At 45.8% G+C, this 20,000-nt stretch overlaps 1 protein-coding gene across 1 annotated transcript in view; it reads left to right on the top strand.

The window, feature by feature from the left end:
* Positions 1-20,000, top strand: part of grip2a (glutamate receptor interacting protein 2a) — a 52,327-nt gene that overhangs the window by 22,574 nt on the left and 9,753 nt on the right. The window contains exons 8-18 of the mRNA XM_063220521.1: positions 339-484; positions 1,436-1,583; positions 3,053-3,198; positions 10,185-10,358; positions 11,800-11,985; positions 12,402-12,588; positions 16,212-16,357; positions 17,519-17,599; positions 18,265-18,328; positions 18,696-18,841; positions 18,969-19,110. Coding sequence (XP_063076591.1) covers positions 339-484; positions 1,436-1,583; positions 3,053-3,198; positions 10,185-10,358; positions 11,800-11,985; positions 12,402-12,588; positions 16,212-16,357; positions 17,519-17,599; positions 18,265-18,328; positions 18,696-18,841; positions 18,969-19,110 — 1,566 coding nt within the window. The remainder of the gene's footprint in view (positions 1-338; positions 485-1,435; positions 1,584-3,052; positions 3,199-10,184; positions 10,359-11,799; positions 11,986-12,401; positions 12,589-16,211; positions 16,358-17,518; positions 17,600-18,264; positions 18,329-18,695; positions 18,842-18,968; positions 19,111-20,000) is intronic.

Below are 20,000 nucleotides of genomic sequence, written 5' to 3'. Positions count from 1 at the left end.
TCCTCCTCTCCCCTTCTCTCCACCACCTTGCTCATCGTCCACTCCTCACCTCCTCTCTTCCTCCTCACCCCTCCACCTCCACCTCTCTCATCCTCTCCTCTTCAACTCCTCTCTTCATCCTCTGCCCCTGCTCTCCTTCTTCCCTCCTCCTCTCCACCCCTGGTGTCCTCCGCATATCCCTCCTCTCCTCACCTCCTCTCTTCCTCCTCACCCCTTCTCATCCTCTCCTCCTCACCGCCTCTCTTCCTCCTCTCTTCTCCTCTCCCCTGCCCTCCTCCTCTCCATCCCTTTTGTTCTCCACCTCTCCCTCCTCACCTCTCCTCTGTTCCGTGATGCAGGGAGGGCACCCTGCGTGTGGGAGACCGGGTGCTGAGTGTGAATGGCGTGGCCCTGCATACACACAAGCACGCAGACGCCCTGACCACGTTGATGCAGAGCAACCAGGAGTCCTTCTTCCTCATCGAGTATGACGTCTCCATCATGGGTGAGCACGCAGGAGAGGGGAGGAGGGAGAGACAGAGCGAGAGAGAGTGTGTGTGTGTGTGTGTGTGGGGGGGGGGTATAATTTGTGTAATTGTATGCATGAATACTTTCATGTTCATTGTATTTTGTGCTTTTGCAGTGTATTTACCTAGTTTTTATGCCACTAAGGCAATATTAATTGAATTGAATTGAGAGAGATAAAGAGAGAGACAAAGGCCGGATGGAAGGAAGGAGAGAGAGTGAGATAGAGGGTGTGTGTGTGTGTGTGTGTGTGTGTGTGTGTGTGTGTGTGTGTGTGTGTGTGTGTGTGTGTGTGTGTGTGTGTGTGTGTGTGTGTGTGTGTGTGTGTGTGTGTGTGTGTGTGTGTGTGTGTATGGTGAGAGAGAGAGAGAGAGAGAGGAAAAAAGAAAGAGAGAGAGAGAGAGAGAGAGAGAGAGAGAGAGAGAGAGAGAGAGAGACTGGTAGTTACAGGTGTAGGCAGATGGTGAAATGAACCACGGCAACCTGATTGAAACGCTCCACATATTTTCAAAGCAGGTGATTGCAGATCCAAGTGCAAGAAAAGATGTCAATTCTAAAGCGCAAAGCACATGTAAAGCTGCTTCCCTACATGACCTTGCCTGAAGGGCCATTGGTCTTGAGTTCATTTAACATTTTGTGTCTTTGTGAATGCATGTCTACATACATCCCTTTTATGAGTGTACGTGTATGCATACATCCCCTTGGGTGTGTGTGTGCTTTTTGTGCGTGTCCATGTCTACATACATCCCTTTTATGAGTGTGTGTGTGTATGCACACATCCCCTTGGTTGTGTGTGCACATTTTTATGTGTAGTGTCTGTGTGTGTGTGCGTGTGTGCGTGTGTGCGTGCGTGCGTGCGTGTGTGTACGTGTGTGTACGTGTGTGTACGTGTGTGTGTGTGTATTGCATGTGTGCATGTGTGTGTCCTCAGACTCGGTGAAGCAGGCGTCTGGGCCTCTGTTGGTGGAGATCCCGAGGCCTGTGGGCTCCACGCTGGGGGTCAGCCTCACTACCGCCCTCTACAGGAACAAGCAGGTCATCACCATCGAGAAGATCAAACCAGCCAGCGTGGCCGAGAGGTGATGCTTCAACTCTTAACATATGGACATAGCCTGGCATACGTATGACACATTTACACACACACACATGCACATGCACACACAAACACACATAACCACATGACCTCTCTCCGTATGACAAACATTGACAAACACACGTGTACACACACATGAACGCACACACATGCACACACAAATAGAATAAATCTCTCACTTTCTCTCTGTCTTTCTGTCTTTCTCTCTTTCTTTCTCTCTCTCTCTCTCTCTCTCTCTCTCTCTCTCTCTCTCTCTCTCTCTCTCTCTCTCTCTTTCTCTCTCTCTCTCTCTCACACACACACACACACACACACATACGTGCGCACGCATGCACATACTTGCTCGTACATGCACACACAGTATGACACACACATTAGTGTGGCCGAGAGGTGATTCTACAACTCAGGGGCACAGCCTCTATCCATATGACACATGCAGATGTGTACGCACATACACACGTCATCACACATGACATTTGACTTTCATTACCCTTGCAAACTCATTATATACTCATTTTATCCGTCATATGTATCATCACATATATTTTAGTGTGTGTGTGTGCGCGCGCGCGTGTGTGCATTTGCGTGTGCATTTGCGTGTGCGTGTGCGTGTGTGTGTCTGAACTATGGAGAAATGTGGGTGTGACTCGTGACTTGATTCATGACCTCTGACTTGAAAACACAAAACAGGAAGGACTAGCGACTTTTTTACTTGTGTGCTACTGACCCAAGACTTGAGTTGGACTTGACAGATTTAGCTTGCAATGTCTGATGATTTTATGTTACATAGATCACGGAAGTATGCTGATCATCTGTTGACCTTGAATATCTTAACATGTGCAAGAAATACACAACTGAAAAACAGGAATGAAAGAAATGAAAATGAAATGATTTCGCCTTACCCAGTACAAGTACTATTTTTGTTCAGAACACAGGCAATCATTTACTTTTCAATGAAAATGATCGAAAAGGAATGATCATACTTTGACTCGTTCTCACATCCTCAAACTAAACTCACTGTAAATTCAGGATATTTTAGTAACTCCTAGTCACTGTTGAGATTCTCGGGAGTAAGGGAGTTGAACCGGCAACCTTTGGGCTGCAAGTCCGATGCCCTAACTCAGTGGTTCCCAACCTATGGGTCGGGACCCAACTTATGGGTCGCCAAAGATCCACAGAGGGTCGCGGAGCCCTCTTCATTTTAAGGAGTTTAATTTTAAATATATATAGCCCATGTTGAACATTTAACATTTATTCTGTATTCGACCAAAGATGAATTGAGGAATAAAAAAACTAAAATGAGTTTTCGTATGAAACAGAGGGCATCTTGTGACTCCCTCTCGCACGGGCGCTCGCGCGGTTGGGTCACCAAAGCTTACCATAGTAAAACATGGGTCCCTGAAGAAAAAGGTTGGGAACCACTGCCCTAACTGCTTATCCATGACTGTATTCCAGGTGCGGGGCCTTGCATATAGGGGACATCCTGCTGTCCATCGATGGCACCAACACAGAGCACTGTACCCTGATGGAGGCCCACCAGCTGCTGGCCACCAGCTCAGACGTCACCAAGTTGGAGATACTCCCAGCTCATAAGGACTCAGGTGAGGGCACGGGACTGGGACTGGGACTGGTAGTACAAAGAAGCTATTAGAAAATAGACTGTGTGTGCGTGCGTACTTACGTACGTGTGTGTGTGAGTCTCTTTGTGTGCCTCTTTTCTGTGTCTTTTTTGTGTGTTTTATGCTTCTGTTGAATCTGGGAATAAAATAATTAACTGCAGTCCCAATACTAACTGAACTCCTCTTAATGGCTACTCAACTGACACCAACCAGACAGTTGGCTATTGTCTAGCGTTGGGGGGACAGTTGGGACAGAGTTCAACCAGACAGTTGGGACAGAGTTGGCTTGGTGTGTCTGGGTGCATCTGGGGCAGTTGGAGGACGTTGATGCTGGTGGGTCTCTCTCGTGAGACTTTCAGCATGTTCAGTTGGGTTGAGGAGGGCGTCGGTGGTCGGGGTCCAGCATGGAACAAGGTTGATGGAACAGGTTGATGTGGAGTAGCCATCGCACCCATCTAAATCGACACCGACTCAATGCTGTATCTCTATGGAACAGAGCTACAGAGCTATTAGCTTGATTATCATCGACTTTCAAATCTCTTCGAGACTTGGTCTGACCAAGAGCATAACAATTAACATTTCCCATACGGCATGGTTGACTCGCTTACCTTAGTTTGCTAATGGTTGTTTGCTTCCCGACATAGTGGGAGGAGTTCCTGTTTTTTCTGGAGTTCAGAAATGATATTTGTATTGCTCTTGGCCTGACTAGAAGCAGCGCTGAAGGTGTTGCGTCACTAGGAGGGCACAGCCTGCCTACAGAACTACAGCACCACAGTGCAGAACAAACCAACACAAAATGTCAAAATGCATCGTTCACCAAACACTTCATCATGCATGCACTGCTCTCTGTGTGGCCTTTGCAAAATGCATTTCTATGGGCTGTTATGGGGAGCCTCTCCATCTGTGTCTCTGGCCGCTTTTCCATGCTGCTGGGGCTGACCTTTGCTCATAGGGCTCTGCCGTCTGATTGGCTGGTGTGGTGTTGGGCTGCAGGGCGAGGTAGCTTTGCGTTGGTTAACGCCGTGTTAGGTTTGCATCGGATGGTGGGGGAGGGGGGGGACTTCAGTATTAAAGCACACATATTCACACATACAAATACACACACATACGTGTATAGGCATAGACACAAGCACACACACACACACACACACACACACACACACACACACACACACACACACACACACACACACACACACACACACACACACACACACACACTTTTACATTCACACATGAATATCGACACACATGCAGATATACACTGGCGCACACACACACACACACACACACACACACACACGGACACACACACACACACAAGGACATGGACGCACAAGAACACACACACGGACACATGCATAAAAAACACACATGCTCACATACACACAGGCATGCACTCTCGCGTGTGTGTGTGTGTGTGTGTGTCTGTGCTGTGAGTCACAGATAATTTGATGAGCAGCCGGAAGCAAGATTTTCCCTCCCCTCCCCTCTTCTCCCCTCTTCTCCACTCCTCTTCCCTTTCCCTCTCCACTCCACTCTCCTCAACTCACCCCTCCCCTACCCCCTCTGGACACACGTGTGGAGTGGACTCACAGCCACATACATGTACATCCTCCATGTTCACATATATGGACATCAGTGGTCTCCAAATGGCGGCCCACGGTCCAGATCCGGTCCAGGCATGGCAAACATTTGGCCCGCCATGAGGTTGGAACACATGACAACATATAGGTGTGCTATCTGTGACCATACGGTCGGGCGATTTGTTTGTCCCTCAGCCTCGTTTGCGCAACAAAATTTGGCCCTTGGGGGAAAATAATTGGAGATCACTGATGTACAGTACATTGTCTATGCACACACACTCGCAACGTCCACAATCACAAGCCTCGCCTTTCTTTTACACCCCCACACTCGACCCCTTCTGAAAGGCACAACATTGCTTTATGACTAAGGGAAAGACAGGGACAGAAAGTGAGAGAAAGGGCAAAATGAGGAAGCAAAAATACATTTATAATTGGATAGCAGAGAGAGAGAGAGAGAGAGAGAGAGAGAGAGAGAGAGAGAGAGAGAGAGAGAGAGAGAGAGAGAGAGAGAGAGAGAGAGAGAGAGAGAGAGAGCACATATCGCAGTTGCCTCTGTTTACAATCCTAATAGTCTGTCTGTGTAATGAAGCATACAGGCCTGCCCGTGTCAAATATGATGTGATGGACCATGGAATGATCAGTGTCATGCCCCGAACACTGTGGAAAAAAAGATAGAAAATGGGTTTTTAAAATATCTTCTATCGAGTTATTTTTGGGTGACAGTAGGAGCAGCAGCTTGGCATGACAGCATTAGAGGGGGGGGGCATGGAAGCTTCACTGATGCAGCAGCCAGGGCAATTTGGAGACTCTGCTCTGGACTGTGGATGGCACACAAGCTCATCATGCAATATGGTCCTTAATCCCAACGGAGTGGTGTGTGCGTGTGTACGTGTACATGTGCGTGCGTGTGTGTGTGTGTGTGTGTGTGTGTGTGTGTGTGTGTGTGTGTGTGTGTGTTTGTGTGAGTCATGTGTGTTTCAATGTGTGTGCGAATAAGGGGTTAGTCCCACTGGGGTGGTGTGTGTGTGTGTGTGTGTGTGTGTGTGTGTGTCTGTGTGTGTGTGTGTGTCTGTCTGTCTGTCTGTCTGTCTGTCTGTCTGTCTGTCTGTCTGTCTGTCTGTCTGTCTGTGAGAGAGACAGAGAGAGAGGGGGGGGGGGGGGTTATGAGTGCTTCCTGTGGGCCCTGTTAAGCGGGAGAGGGAGAGGGAGTCAGTCCCCCTCTCTTCACAGTACCCAGCTGGGGACACACTGCTCTTTTTTCCCCCCTCTCTCTTTTCATCTTGATCGTCATGTGTTATCTCCCCTTTTCTACTCTTCCACCTGTTCTTCACTTCTTCACTCCTTTCTCCCTTCTTTTTACCAGTCACTCTTCTCTCACTCGTTCTCTCGCTCTTCCTCTGCTGTCAGTCTGTGTACGCTCATGGAGGTGTTTCGAGTTCCCTGCTCTGCGGTTGCCGTCGCACTTTGGGATTTAAACTGTGTCACTCAGCGCTATTATTGTAGCGGCCTCAAACTCCACCACAGAGGAATTCATGCAATCAAGTGTGACCCCTGATGAGATGAAGAAAATTATATGTGTGAGGAAAAAATAAATTTTGAGAGAAAAGGCAGTGTATTGCATATGGTATTCATTCTTGATTTCCCCAGCTCATCTACATCTATCCATCTTGATGGCAGATTCTGTGTTTTGTAAAACTCATGTATCAGCAGTGAAAATAAAACGGCCAAACACAACCAAATGGAGAGGAGTTCCTGTTAACATATTTTATAATGTAATGACATCAACAACATGCCCGACACAGTCACCACCAATGTGTGGCCATCTAAATGAGTGTGTCCATGTGCTCCAGTATGCAGCTTTAAAAATGTGTCTCTGTGAAGATGATGAGATAGGACATAGAAGCAGATAAGGGCAAGACTATCTACTTCCTGGTGCAAAGACTTATCTTATCTTTTCTTATCACAACTATTTTTTCTATCAGACTAGTTCTACTTGTTGATTAAATTTTTACATCTATCCATACTCATGAACGGCGTGACGTTTTCCATGTGTGTTACGTCCATTTGTGGGGGAAAACAACCCATGCAAGTCAATTGGTGATGTGTTGGACTAGTGTTGTTCATGCGCAGCATGCCGAAAACGTGTTGTGTTACCGGCTGTTCAAATAATATAGCCGTGGCTGAAGCATGGAATGTGTTCATTTAGGCTAGCCGATGTAGAATGTAAGTCAATGAGGCATTCAGTTTGTTTTCACCCATAAAGGGGCGTAACGCAAATTTAAGAGCAAAGTACTCGGATGGCCGTTCATGAGTATCCAGTGTCTGAAAGCCAACACAATAGGCTCGTTCGTGACGAGGCAGTAAGATTTTTGCTAGGCAGTGGGCATGCGCACCAGTGTTAATTTCGTCAACCATGACTATGACTAAAATATTTCGTCAAAGCCCTTTTTTGATTTTCGTCATTTAGACTAAGACTAAGACTAAATTGGGAAGGCAATGACTAAAATATGACTAAGACTAAAATTGATTTTCGTCATTGTGACTAAGACTAAGACTAAATTTTAAAAAGCTGACTAAATTAACACTGGTGTTAAATAAAACAGAGAAAAAGAGAACCAGTGTGTGAAGAAGTTTCATTCTGCACAGTGTGATGTATATTAGAAAGCAGGGCCGGTTCTGGCTTATTTGGTGCCCTAGGCGAGTTTGATTTCTGGCGCATCAAGAACAATAACCGTTTTTCATCAAATGGATTTGTGGTTCTTTTTGACAGGCGACCAACACATCAGATTGAGTCGCATGAAAGTAGCTTCACTGTGTGGTGTGTTGGATGTGATGGTGGTGGGGCCCCCAACCCCAGATGAGAGGGAGGTTATCAATGTGTTTGAATTGTAACGTGAAATTGAAATGCCAGGAGAGTGATACAGTAGGCCTACATTTGCATGTAAAATGCATGTGTAGACAATAAGCCTACCAAGGAGGTCTGCATTGATCTACACTACCTACAGCATCACAAAGCATGGCAGCATAACAATTTTAATAAGCTACACATTTGTGCTGTCTTCCAAAACCAATTTCATTTCTGGACTGGAAATAGTGGTGCATTTGTGAGTAGGAGAATGAGAAGGGGGCTATCTATGTGTTTGAACTGGAGGGACAGGGTGAGAGAAAGGGAGAAGAGCTGTCACGCTATTGAATTTCATAATATACAAAATATAGTAAATAGCCTCACTTGTCTGCTGTGCATGGTTCTGTTAGGCCTACATGATTAATGTAGGCTATGTCATTCTGGTCTGGAAATTAATGTTTTTTTAAGCTTACAACAAGCAGGTAATTCATGTGGATGGAAGGAGATATGACAGCTAAAATTGTTTTAAACATTGCACCAGTCTTACTTTACATTGCTTGTCAACCTAAGCAAGTATTATGATATCAGGTGGGTGTTAGTGAGTAGTGAGTCGGCTACTAACAGCTACTTTACTGGATTTCATTGCTTGGCATACTTGGCTAATGTTAGCATGCTAACTAGCGATTTCTCTGATCAAAAACAAAGCTCTTTTTCTCTCTAATTCCAAATAGTAACCATTAACCAGTAACTATTAGGCTTTCCATAATCACAAACGGTTGCTGATTAAATCACATAGTTCCAAAACACCCTCTGAAACTCCTGCATCATGCAATGAGTGGTTTAATGAGAACATAGCCTAATAATCTCCATCCAGCAGAGCAGCACTACTGTTTGCGCTTGCCCTCTCTGTCTCTCGAGTGAGTCTCCAAATTCAAAACGCTGTCACTCGTCCCGCCCCCTTTCTCAGAACTGTCTGTTTATTGGTTCACAGACTTCCCAGAGACAGTTGGAAGAGATATTACTATTGGCTGAGGGGCGCTTTGCCGTGAGGAGCGCTTTCCCCACTCTTTGTTGATTGCGACTTCATAAAAAAACTTCATATCGCAAAATTACGCATAGGAGAGCGCCATTTCGGCGCTCCTTCTTCACATGGCGCTCTAGGCGACCGCCTAGCCGGCCTATGCTAAAAACCGGCCCTGTTAGAAAGAGAAGCAGTGTGTGGAGAAGGTTTATTCTGTGCAGTCAATGATATATGTTAAACAGAGAAGCAGTGTGTGTAGAAGTTCTATTATGTACAGTGTTGACTAAAATGACTAAAAATTGACTAAGACTAAAATTGATTTTCGTCATCTAGACAAAAACTAAGACTAAATTGGGAAGGCAATGACTAAAATATGACTAAGACTAAAATTGATTTTCGTCATTGTGACTAAGACTACGACTAAATCAAAAAAAGCTGACGAAATTAACACTGATGCGCACATTGCCAGTTTGCAGAATGCATCAAACTGGCAAAGTGCGCATGCCCAACACAATAGGCTCGTTCGTGACGACGCAGTAACATTTTTGCTAGGCAGTGGGCATGCGCACTTTGCCAGTTTGCAGAATGCATCAAACTGGCAAAGTGCGCATGCCCACTGCCTAGCAAAAATCTTACTGCCTCGTCACAAACGAGCCTATTGCATCTGTGCGTTGTGCACCCTCGTTAAGGGGCAACATTCAGGTGATCTGGTGCAACCTCGTTAAGGGACCACATTCAGGTAATGACATGGGGAGGGGCCTCCATTCACCCCCCTGATAAGTCACAGCTGTAGCTGTGCTAGATAAGGCTGTTTTCCCCCCTTCAGGGCTAGAGGTGACAATCCAAAGCAATGCCTCCTCTGATCTCAGCTTTTCGGGAGCTCTTCAGTAAATGTAAGAAGCTGCTCGTGGAAAGAGTGTCAGGTTTCTTTGGGGAGAACCACTTTACCCCCTTGCGTGATTCTAAAGGTTGAAGAATGTCTTTTGTACCACAGATGTGGTGGGCTGAACCGTTAGCTTTTGCAGTCAGCTGAACAGCTTTTGCAGTCAGCTGAAAGGGTCAGTGGCAGCAACAGAGTCAGTCGCTGTGCAGTCAGCTTAGAGTACATTCATTTTTACTCTATTCAACCCACCATCTCTTAAAAAAATGAGCTATTATTTGATCCAATATCTTTTCAGCTAGCTGAGAGAACATTATTTTTTAAATGAGGTTGACACGGCCTTCCGCATGAATGGTCTATGGAACATGTAAGGGCATGGTACACCGACGCACCTTTAAAGCATGCCCACAACTTCATAAATAAGCAATATGGCATTCCCATAAAGGACGTCCAGAGCTCATGGGCATGTATAGGCATGCACACAGAGTACATATGACATATCACTGCATTACTAGGAGGCTGTGTAGCTGCGTGTGCATACGTGCGTGCACAAGCGTGCATGCGTGTGTACATGTGTGTGTACGTGCATCACACACTTGCTCGTGCGTGTTTTCATTGCTTTCATTGCTCTCTCAGTGCGCGTGCAGACGAGTGGCGGACAGCGGCAGTGGGACACTAGCGGGAGCTACCTGCAGCCGGGCCACCAGACGGGGCATGGCAAACCGCCCGCCTCCCCCTGGAGCCTCCAGGCCAGCCAGAGCACCGCCGGCCCCCAGCACAGCCACCTGGCCGCCCCTGACCACTGCCGCAGTGAGTAGCTTTGATCACATGAGCATGCAAATTCACACACTCACACACTCACACACCCACACACATGCACACAAAGATGTGTAGATGTACCAATATATGCATGCACTTATTATCTCTCCTGTTTGCTGTTTTCTCTCTCTCTCTCTCTCTCTCTCTCTCTCTCTCTCTCTCTCTCTCTCTCTCTCTCTCTCTCTCTCTCTCTCTCACACACACACATATACCAAGAAAACAATTTATGCAATTCCTCCAAGTTCTCTTGAAAGGATGATGATGATGATGTTTGCATGATTTAAAAAAAATCTGTAAATGTTGCACGCAATAAACAAAATATGCATAAACCATGGATGCATGTCTAACATTAGCCATCACGAAAAAACTGTTTGTAAATGAAAGAGGTAAGTGAATAAATGAATGAATTATTTATAGTTTTGTGTGTGTAGCCTTCAGTACAGCCCTGGATGAACATTAATGCGTGATGCTTTTGCCTGTGCAGCTGCAGTGTGTTTAATGATGCTAATAATGGGATTGCAAGTTAGCCTAGAGCTAGTTACTCATTTTCCTCCCTGGGTACATCCTGGGATTGCTTTATTCCTTATTATAGTATACAGTGGGGAATTGGTAAGCAGGAAAAGTACTCTGCTTTGTGATGGGAAGGTCAAGTTGCTGTTTTTATGGGTCTGAAGAACCCGTGTTGTTATCCTCCTCATGTACACTTGTGGGCGTGTGAATGACAGAAAGAGACAGCGCGCCACATACAGAGACCACAAAAGATGAGAAGGAAAGATGAACAACAAAAAAGCAAAAAGGAGAGATGAGGAAAAACGACACAGCGATTGTGCATCTGAAAAAAGGCACCATTGACTCACAGGGTAAACACGAGGGTTTAGTCAGATCGAGGAGGCACCGTGACTATGACATGGTGATGCCTACTTCTGCTATTTTAGGACAATATATTGTCTTTGTCATCTGTGGAAATCACTTCTCTTTTGTGGTGCACTTCCTCATGTCATAAGTAGTTCACGCTGATGTGTCTGCAGGGTGAAAACATACAATTATATCAAACATAAAAGCAACACTAAGTCGCTTTCACTTCAAAGTATGTTTGTATTTCAGAGACAATTCTGCTTCCAACCTGTAGGGCGTCTGAAGATGAAAGCTACTGAATGTTACTTTAAGCTGGTCCAAGTTTAACCACAGGTTCATGAAGAAAGCGTAATTGAGGATTTATTTCCTCCATCAGGTTGCAAAGGAGCTTCATTTCTTTTTAACAGCCCATCTCAGAAATGTATGGATGGATTTTTGATTAATTTGATGAAAAGGCGTCCCAATTATTTCCTTCTCTCTCTCTCTCTCTCTCTCACCCCCTTTCTCTTCTTCTATCATCTCTTTACTTTCTCTTTACTACTTCATTCTCTTCTCTCCTCTCCTCTCCCACACACAGCTCTACCCCCCAGTAGTTACTCCCCCTCCTCCACCAACACCTCGGGCTACCACAGCCAGAACAGCAGTGGCCAGACTCCATATGGCGGCAGCCTACAGCCCCCGTATCCCAGCAACACTTACCCCTCCAGCCCCCGCAGCACCGTCACCAAGAGGAGGCAGAGGAGGAAGGACCACAAGAGCTCACGTGAGGCAGCTTTTAGGTTATTTAAATCGCTTTGGTGAAGGTTTGCCCTGTCTGAGTTTTTCAAGAAAGGGGCCACACCTTATTTTTAAGTTTATCTCACAATGGAATTTTAAATGAGAATGCTATAAAATAGTATTTTCACATGAGAATAATCATCTCTTACCCACTTGCTGAAAAGATAAGTTTTGGATGTGCTGTGGCGCAGCGTGCCAAGACACTGTAGGCTACCATATGCGGGCGACTCTGGTTCGAGTTCAGCCTGGGTCATTTCCCAACCCATTTACCCCGTCTCTCTTAACTACTTACTTCCTGTCGCCATCTTCACTGTATCTGTTAAAATAAAACAAAAAGCCCAATAAGAGAACTAAAGAAGTTGAGTTTCCTGGAGAAGTAAAACAATGTATATCTTGCCCCAGTGTCTCTGAGCTCCAGCACGGTGGGTGCGGGCGGACATGTGGTGCACGTGGAGACGGGCGAGGTGACCCTGAGAGGAGACCCCCTGAGCGGCTTTGGCATCCAGCTGCAGGGGGGCGTGTTCGCCACAGAGACTCTCTCGGCCCCCGCCGCCATCCGCTTCATAGAGCCCGACAGCCCCGCCGAGAAGTACGTAGAGCCACGGCTCCATATATGCACACACACACAAACACACACACAGCTGGGTCAGTGCACAGCTGCTCTGCTCTGCTCAACACATACACACACACACACACACACACACACACACACACACACACACACACACACACACACACACAGACACACACACACACACACACACACACACACACACACACACACACACACACACACACACACACAGACACACACACACACACACTGACAGAAGCACTGTCAGCACAATTGCTTGGTTCTGCACGTGCCTGCCTACACACATACACACATACACACATACACACACCCATTTACAGTACCGTGTTTGGAAGATAATACAGAGACGCATACACAAGCACAGAAAGGGGCCTCGTAGTCAACGCATTGTTATGCAGCCTCACGGCAAAACGCATCCTCTAAATTTTTGGTACTTGGCATTGCCATTATTTCCTTACTTGCCGTTAAAGGTTTTTTATGTATGGAGATGCTTACCGTATATTGCTACAAAACGAACGCCTCAGTCATCATTAACATGCGCTAATCTAATGTTTTCTTTTGCTCGCCTTGACTAATGTATGTGAAGTCCCTACCACTGTCTAGGCACACATAAATCCCTGCACTTAGTAAGACAGTATGTTGTTATATTGTGGCTTATATTTCATCTTAATGTAGTTGGTGTGTTTTTTGTATGTTTATTTTCATTATTATGTGTTAATGTGTCTGTCTGCATCTGGAACTATGTGTAGCCTGCCATTTTGACCAGGACTCCCTGGCAGTAAAGACTCTTGGTCTCAATGTGACAATCCTGGTTAAATAAAGTATAGATAAAATGAAATAAAATAAAATAAAATAGATATGCCCTGTGAGGTTGTGGTAGGGGGTTAGGGCGCTCGATCATCCACAGCTCACTGGCTGCCGTCTGCAGCCCTCTGATCCCCCTCCGGCCCCATAGCAGCAGCACAGCAGTATTGATCTGAGCAGACGCGGTCACGGCCACTTAGCCCTTATTGATTAAGCAGGATATGATAGGGGCTCATTACGTCACATACAAGTGTGTGTGTGTGCGCATGTGTGTGTGTGTGTGTGTGTGTGTGTGTGTGTGTGTGTGTGTGTGTGTGTGCGTGCATGTGTGTGTATGCGCGTGTGCGTGTTTGTGTGCGCCTCTGTGTGCGTGTGTTTGTGTGCCGTATCCAGTTATTGATTCAGAGGGATGTGACAAGTCTATTAGGTCATGTACATGGCCAGGCCTGTGACTACAGGCTGTACATCTGTCCTATCTCCTGAGATTACTGTGGTACCTTAAGTGTGTAAAGCAGCGACTACTGTGCGTGCGTGCGTGCGTGCGTGCGTGCGTGCGTGCGTGCGTGCGTGCGTGCGTGCGTACCTTGTCCTGGCACATGTGTGCGCATTTGTCTGTATATAGGCATGTGCACTTGTTTCAAATATGCGTGCATTTCTCTGTCCATGGTTGTGACGTTGTGTATGAGTCCACGTGTACGTCTATGTTCATGCAAGCGCACATGTGAATGCATGCATACACGGCTATTAATGGTGAAACGCAGTGTAAAATGAACTCTGGCTACGTTAAACCATGATAATGAGTTGTATGTCAGTTGGGGAGCAAATCTACATTAGCCTTTTCCGTTTAGGAAAAAATGAACGTTTATATATTAATAATAAGTTGTATATAATGTATTTGTATTTGTAGTTCCTATCCAGAATGTAATGTTTGGGGATTTTAGGAAACGGCTGGGGACAAAGGCGCTAGTGTGCTCACTTTATGAGAAATAATCCAGAGTTCCAGAGAGATGCAAACACACACTAGGGGTGGTACGGTTCACAAAATTCACGGTTCGGTTCATATCACGGTGTCAAGGTCACGGTTTTCGGTTCTCTACGGTTCTTTTTTTTAGTTCATGATAAATGATGCACTGGGAATAAATAAAACTGTTTAATAGAATATTAAACAATATTTATATAACTGCAGTTATAAAGTGATGTATAGGCTTATAATAGGCTTATTGTATAGGCTCATAATGTGAAAATGGTGTGATTTTAATTGTGTCATCCTCTGATTGGTCTTATACGCAAATGTTTTAATCAGAGAGACTGGATAAGATACTCCTAGAATGTCTTTTTTACATATTTTTCTGGGCAGTACATGAATTGCGGTTTGCGGCGGATGGCACGGTTCGGTTCGGTATGTGTGTGAATTGTACGGTTTCGGTTTTCGGTGCGGTTTGTGCCACCCCACACACACATACGGCTCGAATAAACCAGAAGCGACTTAAGCGACTCCGGCGACAGAAGTGATTGACTTTAGTATTGGGTCGCTGGCGAGAGAAGAGACAAAAGGGATTTGAGCGACTTGATGCTGATCAGCGACCGCCACAGCCAATTGGAATGTCGGAATGCTTGCATTCTGCTATTAACGGGCATCCTCTGTCGCTTCTATTGCTCGTACCACCCTTGCTACACAGTTTAGCGATTCTCTGTCGCTTAATGTTGTCGCTGCTGGTGTGTTCGCAAACACACACTCAGACACTCTCTCACACACACACACACACACACACACTCTCACACAGCAACCCAACAGGCAAAAAAAGGAGTTGCATCAGTCAGCAGTGCTGCCGTGTGCACCATGTGGGTATAATATGTACCGTGTGTGGAGTACGTGGCATGAAGGAGCTGGCAGCCTGATCAGAGGCCATTGGGCTTGATGGAGGCCCAGCACTCTGACTTGTACACCGCACAGTCAGCCAAGACAAAGACAGGACACACACACACACACACAGATGCTGATGTGTCCTGAAGTGTCCATGTGACATCAGCATTGGCCTATGTGTGTGTGTGTGTGAATGTGTTTGTAAGTGAGTGAGTGAGCGAGCGAGTGAGTGAGTGAGCACAATGTTGTGTTGTGTGTTTGTGGACACTTGTGTGTGATGTGATGCACAAACATATCCAGACAGCTATCAGAAGTGCTGATGTCTTTTTGTGTGCGTCTGTGTGTGTCTGTGTCTGTCCCTGTGTGTCTGTGTGTGTTTGCTGGATGTCTCCTGAACTTAATCAAGTTGTGTGCACACAATGAGTAGAGTTATGTGTGTACTTGTAGATGACGTATAGAGTTTGTGTTCATGTGATGGTTAGGGTTGTGTGTACGTGATGTGTCGTGTTTGGTCTCAATCTTAACCAAGGATTATATAGACAGGATGGCTTACTTACGTCATCAGAGCGTAGCTTTAGTACGGCACGGCCACGAGGGGAGTCACTTTCTTCTTCCACAGTTAGTACTGGAGACAGGGTAAAGTGCAATGCCACTACCGCCAGGGCAGGAGTGTGGAACAGGTCATAGAACCCTGATTTTTTGTCAGCTGTCCTTAATTATCCCCCGCAATTCATGCTGACCGACAGCGGCAGTTCATTTGGCCACAAACTGAACATTTTGCTGAGTTTGTGGTGTCACAATGTTTATCCATCATGGCGTCACACTCACTGCCCATGAGCACCGTGTCCTCAGGCTACGCCCCCATACAACACCGTGGCCAATGCATTTTCCAGCATGTTTCTTATCCATTCTACGTTCTTTGATCTTAACTCCCTTCCTGTTCCCCTAGGTGTGGGGTGATCCAGGTGGGAGACAGACTGTTGTCCATCAACGGAATCCCCACAGAGGATGGAACACTGGAGGAGGCCAATCAGCTGCTCCGGGACACAGCACTGGCCAATAAAGTTACACTGGAGATTGAGTTTGATGTTGCTGGTAAGCACTATAGGTTTGTCTTATGAGCCAGTTGCTATGCCATGTTGTAGCATATTAATATTCTCTGAAGCTTAAGTAAAGACCAAAGGTTTCATATTACTCTCTTTATTATATACTTATCTGTGTTGTTGAAAGTCTTTGTCTAGTTTTTCCTTCTTAGGTGGAGAGACTAGTCTGTATAACATCTAGACTAGGGACTAGTGCGGGGATGGTAAGCTGGAGGCCAGAGGGCCACATGCGGCCCACCTCATCAGTCATACAGTGCGGCTCATAGATAAAGCATAATTAATGATAATAATTATTATAATGAGCCGGGGAGTATGCCAAGAACCTGGCTCAGTATGAAACTCACACTAGAAGTCAGTTAACCATAAGGTAGTGGTAAGCCATCTAATAGAAGAGCCTGGAGTCCTCATTTTCCTGGATGTGTATAGAGGAAAGCAGCTGGAGGCATGAACTCAAAACTGAGATGTACAGGTATAGTCTGAGGAGAAGACTGACCAAGGCAATCTTTTTAACCATATGTCATATATGAAAATGACAAAGTACTTAGCCAGCATGTTTTGGTGATAGTGTCAGCTTTTTTATGGTCTTGTCTTATCACAGACGACTATGTTCATAATAAAAACTGAGCATTTTAACAAATGCATGGGACACATAATTTGACAGCAAATATTATTGGAAAGCCAAAAAATGAAGGATAAAAGTTGAGCATTTTAAAAGCCACAAAAACACACATCCCACGTCCTAAGGCAGTTGTTTGCTGCACTCCATTCTGACAGAGAGGAGACCTGGCACACTCTGGACAGCTTCCACTTGCACTCTCACAATCCAAAGAACGTTGTCACAATGTGTTGACATAATGTCACCCAAATGTGCAACATAGTGTTTGTGGGTGTGTGTTGTGTGATTATGTGCATGTTTGTGTGTGCGTGTGTGTGTGAATGTATGAATGCATGCTTGCCTGTTTTTGTGTGTGTGTGTGTGCGAGTGCGCCTGTGCAGGCTTGCGTGTGCTTGTCTGTTTCTATTTCAGAAACAGCCTTAGGGCTTTTTTGTGTTATCCCTGACACTTTATTTCTTTTAATGTCTGGTTCAGTTTGCTGTCCTATATTTTATATCAGGAATGGTCACTCATTCATTCTTTCATTACTTCGTTCAGAATCAGTGGTGCCCAGTAGTGGAACGTTTCATGTGAAGTTGCCCAAGAGGCGAGGAGTGGAGCTGGGAGTGACCATCAGCAGTGAGTCAGCACCCCACCCTGCACTCCCACTGCACTCTTACATTTACACCCACACTCTTCACACCATAGTTTCAATAGTTTCACTATGACCATCAGCCGTGAGTCAGAGACCCACATTTCCTCACATTCTTATTGACTCTATTATCTACAGTTGTTTCCTTCCAGAGAAACATGATAACACAATGGGTTTTCAGGCTGAAGGCCACTTCTTCTGCTTTTAGCAAAGTTCTGCAAGTGCATGAATTGGTACATTGGTATAGTTCTAGCTGAAGAATCATGGGAAAAGACCACCAGTGCTGACCATCAGTGGTTTACAGACAACAGTCTAGCCGCCGTCTAGCCGCTGTAGTGATAGAATCGATGTGATGAGACCCAGACCAGCTTCAAATTCACTTGTGATTAGGTCTGGTGTTAACCAGGCAACTGTGCTCCATGTTGACACGATGATCTACAAAATGTAATGCTTCACGATCAAAAGCATGTGACAATAGTTTCCCGATACAATAGCCTCTAGAGCCTAGTAAGGCAGCTGGAAGTCCCACATACTGCCCCCCCCCACCCCCGGCACCTGCCCCCCAAAATGTATGTGCACGCCACTGCAATTATCATTGATACAAGCCTACTTACTGTCACACATTCAATGGCGCTTCTCTCTGCTTTTTCAGTGAGCAAAAAGCCTGGACAACCACTTGTCATCTCAGAAATTAGGAGAGGCAGTATTGCTCACAGGTACGTTGGTTGCGTGAGTCCCTTCCTTGTTTGAGAAAGGCTTCAAGTTAAGGGTTGGTTGATTGTTTTTCCCAGTGTGGTGACTTGTGCCTTGTCTTACCTACCCAGAAGTTTTGTGTAATTGGATATTAAATTGTGCATCGTAGTACATTATGGTCAGGGCTTTAAATAAACACCAGCCAACCGGCCAAATGCTGATGAAATTTCAGTTTGGCTGGTAGAAAAGACCAGCTAACTAGCCATTTTGGCCCAGTGGTGAGTGTGTTTGGCTAATAAGATTAACATCCACTATAGCCATTTTTGCTTGTGGTGAAAAACGTTAATTATAGCCCTGATTATAGAACTGTGGCGTTCTCTTCCCGTTCAGGACGGGTACTCTGGAACCAGGCGATCGGCTGCTGGCCATCGATAACGTGCGGCTGGAGAACTGTGGGATAGAGGAGGCCATGAAGGTCCTCCAGGGAGCTGAGGACATGGTCAAACTCTGGATACAGAAAGATGAGGACAACATGGGTGAGTGTGCATGCGTGCGTGCGTGCGTGCGTACGTGCGTACGTGCGTGCGTATGTGTGTGTGTGCGTGTGCGTGCGCGTATTGTGTGTACCGTATTTACCTCATTTGACCATTGTATTTCTTGCAGAGGAGCTGGAGTCTGACAGCATCCAGTATACGGTGGAGCTGAAGCGCTATGGCGGCCCACTGGGCATCACCATCTCAGGCACCGAGGAGCCCTTCGACCCCATCCTCATCTCCAGCCTCACGCGCAACGGCCTCGCACAGAGGTCAGATCACACACACAGTCACAGCCGTGCACGCGCACACACACACACACACACACACACACACACACACACACACACACACACACACACACACACACACACACACACACACACACACACACACACACAAAGGTCAGATCACATGCACATTAGCATACGCGCATACAGTACACACCATTTAGCTTGAAGCAGAAACTAGTAGTTCTTCCCATGTTGCCAAAAACATTTCCATACGTTTTTATTATAGTGGGAAGATTCATTAGCCTGTATGTCTTCCATATGCACATAAACTATCCACGGCTGGCATTTTAAATTCATTCCAATTTCAGTACAGTACATTCCCAAGGGAATATAGCTTGTCAACAAGAAACATGTTAAATGTCACTGTACAGCATTTGGATAAAATAATCTTTCTAAGTCAGTATATGGAGTTATGGGTAAATGAAAGTCCTTTCAGCCATGCCAGTGGTCTGTAGATGCCAACATCAGATATGCAGATCAAGTGAACAACTGGCAGTTGATATTTATCTTGGCCCATGGGGGTATCCCTGTAAGGAAACCAACCAAAGGTGACGTAGTGCCGCTTTAACCCCCTCAGTGTACATATAGAAGCTCTTTGGTTGTGCTTTTGTGACATCTAGTGGTGTTACCAAATCACAGCAGAAATAGTCTCCCGTTTCAGTACAACTCTAGTCTCATCACAACACCAGCCCCATTCAGTCAGAATATCCTGTGTGTAGGAAGTGGACACATGCGCTGTAGCCTCAGGTGTAACCTCGCTGTAACTTCATCCAACGAGAAATGGATGACACCAACATGCAAATATTCCTCCCACTGTCTAATATAAATAGAGTTGTTGAGGAACTTGAGCTTTATACAGTAGTCACATT

The sequence above is a fragment of the Engraulis encrasicolus genome, chromosome 2 (genome assembly GCF_034702125.1).
Source record: "Engraulis encrasicolus isolate BLACKSEA-1 chromosome 2, IST_EnEncr_1.0, whole genome shotgun sequence".
NCBI classification, from domain to species: domain Eukaryota; kingdom Metazoa; phylum Chordata; class Actinopteri; order Clupeiformes; family Engraulidae; genus Engraulis; species Engraulis encrasicolus.
This window is presented reverse-complemented; position numbering and strand designations above follow the sequence as displayed.